The sequence below is a fragment of the Octopus bimaculoides genome, chromosome 30 (genome assembly GCF_046866305.1).
Source record: "Octopus bimaculoides isolate indiv1 chromosome 30, ASM4686630v1, whole genome shotgun sequence".
NCBI classification, from domain to species: Eukaryota; Metazoa; Mollusca; class Cephalopoda; order Octopoda; family Octopodidae; genus Octopus; species Octopus bimaculoides.
Window position 1 is genome coordinate 19,425,974 of NC_142957.1, and position 3,908 is coordinate 19,429,881.

The 3,908-nt window shown below is 43.2% G+C and overlaps 1 protein-coding gene across 1 annotated transcript in view; it reads left to right on the forward strand.

Annotated features, from left to right (window-relative positions):
* The first annotated feature begins 3,375 nt into the window (after positions 1–3,375).
* LOC106883710 (outer mitochondrial transmembrane helix translocase) overlaps positions 3,376–3,908 on the forward strand; it is a 3,211-nt gene continuing 2,678 nt past the window's right edge. The window contains exon 1 of the mRNA XM_014934820.3: positions 3,376–3,908. This exon is cut by the window's right edge and continues 2,678 nt beyond it. Coding sequence (XP_014790306.1) covers positions 3,571–3,908 — 338 coding nt within the window. The 5' untranslated portion in view covers positions 3,376–3,570.

Below are 3,908 nucleotides of genomic sequence, written 5' to 3' on the forward strand. Positions count from 1 at the left end.
CTGGAGATAGAGTGACAGAATAAAGGTGAATTTTGTGGTTTATGCTTACTTTAAAGCAAAAAAACAAGACCGACGTATACAACAGGTGTGTAGAACCTGCTGTTTCACTTGTTTTAGCTGTTCATAAGTGATCTATAAGTAAACATTTTATACAACGACCATGACGATGTCACATTTTCTATCCGAGTATTGACCTTAAAAGACATTCATCATCACCTTCATTCACTCTATCTCTCGGCCTTTCTCTCTCATACGTGCGCGCACCGACACAAAATCCTAATTTTGCTCTAACACCATGGTTAGAGCAACTCTTTATGAAGGAGTTTTTCCGTTTCCATTATATTTTTCCTGGAACATGGTGTCCTGCCGTTTACCCACATTTGTCCGACATGGAATTCTCCATGTATTTTGTGTGAGGAAACGAACATGTGGCGTTGCCATAGGATGGTACGAAGACGTCGCCAATCCAGAAGGGAGTGTGGATATTCTGAATCTTTATTGAACAACTCCTTTCTGGAAAACACCCATGTTCCGCCTTGGAAGATTTTGCTTTTCGTGAATCACTTCCTCAGCACAGCTCGGTCGCAGAGATTAATCGAGGAAAATCTCGGATTCTCCCATAAAACCTCCGTAGATTGGCGGTCTTTCTGTGCTGAAGTCTGCCAGATTGGGGCAGAAAACCACCAAAATATGATCGGAGGAGATGGGGTTGAAATTGAGATCGATGAAACGGTTCTGGTCCATCGAAAATATCGATGAGGCAGAATAGATGAGCCAATGGAGACCTCTACATAGTAGCCAGACCTGCTAGAAATAACAGCCAAATCTCCCTCAAATCACACCTTACTGTTTAATGTATGTACACATGTATATACTAGCTGGGGCGTACCCTGTAATTCCTGGGGAAGCAGGGCTTATCCCTTGATTCCGTTCTCATAATTGTTCCGCTAATCCCGTAACAACAATACAAAGTATGAGACCCATCATTGCTGGCCCTGTTTGTGAAACCCACCATTTGAGCAACTTCCTCGACATTTTACTCAAACCGTTTCTATAATATGTAAAAAGCTTCATCAGGGATGACTTAGACATGCTAAACCACCTCCCGAAGACAATAAGTGAAGGAACCCTGTTAGTATCATTCAATGTGGTGAATTTGTACACCAATATAATCCCACACAATTATGGTATAGAAGCGATGATCACCTTCTGGCTAGAAAAATACCCACAAGAGATGCCAGGAAGCATGAAGCACAGATTCACAATCACAGCACTCAAATATTCATCCTCACTAGCTCATCTTTCTCTTCAACAACATCACTCTCTCTCTCTCCCTCTGTTCCTGAAATTACCCGAGACATGGAAGCCATACCCTGTCCATTTATACATGAAAATATAAACTCTATCTCCCTTGCATTCTTGCCAACTGCTTTTATACACACCTACCTGTCGTGGTGCAGAAACAATTATAGGTGACGGTGCAAATAAATGTTATTATCTACCATTTTGCCTCCTGTCCTCACCCCTTCAAGTCCAACACAATGACATTCACATCATCTTTCTCTTCTTCAACATCACACCTGTTACATTTGGTTACAATTGGTGACTCCGATGTCTAACAGCCGTTAACATATATATATATGTTTATGCATGTACAAATATATGTATGTGTGCATGTGTATGTATTATCTGTTTATATGTGTGTGTATAAATATATATAGAGAGAGAAAGAGAGAGAAAAAGAAAGGGAGAAGGAGGAAGGAAAATAGAGAGAAGTAGAGAGAGGTTGACAGTCAACTAAGGAAGGGAAGTGATTGAAAAACCCCAAATGATTAATGGAAGATGGCTGCATGGTTAACTAGTTTGATTTGCAAAGCCAAAGTGATAGGTTCAATTCTAAAGCTTGGCATTTTCACCCCCTCTCTCACTATTCAATGCCACTTCTTCTCCTCCTCCTGCTGGGGTGAGAGTAAGAGTAGGCAGGGAGGGGCGGTGAGGGATTGACAGTTGTGATGGTTATGGGGTGAAAGTAATAGTATGAGCTGTAGTTGTGATAGAGGCGGAGGCGATGGTGGTGGTAGCTGAGGTGGTCAAGCATGAGGGTGAGAGTAAGGGATGTGAAAGAGAGTGGTGATGGTGGTGGAGGGGAAGGTGGCGAAGTCAAAGGTGTTGGTGGCGGTGGAGTCAATTCTCAATGGTGTGTGTATGGCAGTTGTCGTGGCGACGGTGGTGGTATTGATGATGGTTGAAAGCAATCAACAGAGAGAGAGAGAGAGAGAGAGAGAGAGAGAGAGAGAGAGAGAGAAGTAGGTAGACGCGGAAAAAAATTATACTAAGCCCTGAATGGGGAGACAAAAATGTTGTTTATCATGAAGCTTTGCAATAAGTTCCAAGTTGACAAATTATATCATTGTTTTGAGGAAAATTGTTTATTGCTTGAAAAATATTGTGGCACGGGAAAAGACATTCGTGCAAGATCGTTCGTCGCCTTCCTGGCGGCACTTGTGCAAGTGGCACGTGAAAAGACATTCGAGTGAGATCGTTGCCAGTGCCGCTGGACTGGCTCCTGTGCAGGTGGCACGTAAAGCACAACATTTCGAGCGTGGCCGTCGCCAGTTCCGCCTGACTGGCCCTCGTGCTGGTGGCACGTAAAAGCACCCACTACATTCTCGGAGTGGTTGGCGTTAGGAAGGGCATCCAGCTGTAGAAACTCTGCCAAATCAGGATTGGAGCCTGGTGTTGCCATCTGGTTTCACTAGTCCTTAGTCAAATCGTTCAACCCATGCTAGCATGGAAAGTGGACGTTGAACGATGATGATGATGATGACTAAAGGCAGTGCTCTAGCATGGCCACAGTCAAATGACTGAAACATATAAAAGAAAAGAATGTACTCATCCCGAAACACCTTTCCTCACCCTCTGAAAAAAATGGTTTCAGATTAAATTTTAATATAATCGTAATTTCCACCCTCTGAAAGGTATTTGTAGAAAATTTCATAGAAAAATATCCATTTTCTGGGAAGCCAAGAGGCAACAAAGTCGGTTGAAGGACACGGTTGCGTAGGTAAACCAGAAAAGTTGTAGTGATAGGAAAATGTGAGTGTTTTCTAGGAAATGATTAATGTGCGCAGTAGTTTGTGCAAAGTGAAAGTGGGTTTTTCCAAGCAGGGTTTGGAAAGAGGGGGCATAACTCTTGTTTGGCAGAGTAAAACATGTCGCTCTTCTGCGTATGAAGTCTGGTGTGAAATAGTGACAAGCAGAGAGAGGGTGCGAGAAAAAGGAAAGAATGATAAAGAGAGAGGGAAAGAGGAGTGGCGTGAGTGGCGAAGGACATTGGAGTGATAAAGACAGGAAGTGGGAGAAGAGTGAAGGGAAGAAGAGAAAGAAACGTAAGGAAAGAGACCGGAGGAGAAGTAGGAGTGGAAGTAACATCATTTGAGAGGAAGAAGGGGAGGAGAGTTTCTTCAGTGACTGATTTCTGCCTGTCTAAGCCTGACTTCCTGTTAAAACATTACGAGAGAGACATATATATACCTATATATATACCACTATATATGTATATATACACATATGATCAATATTGTTTGTGAAGCGATGACTAATTCACTGCTTTTTGCCCCAGGCAAAATGTGTGAAGAGGTGACCCCAGCCTTGAAAAATGTGAGCACGAAATCGCTATGGAAGGCGGGCGATGGACCGGTGAGTTCGATCTTTGCCAAGCTGATATCAAAGTTGGAGTCGAGCACGGGCCTGAAGGCCGAACATATATTCATCAAAGTGGTGGCCACCTGCTGTTCTTTCGCCGCTGTCTATGTGACCTTCAGCTGGATCCTCAAGAAGATGGACCCGACATATGAAGAGAAGAAAAAGGCGCAGATCCAAGCTAAAGTTATGTTGAAACGACTCGG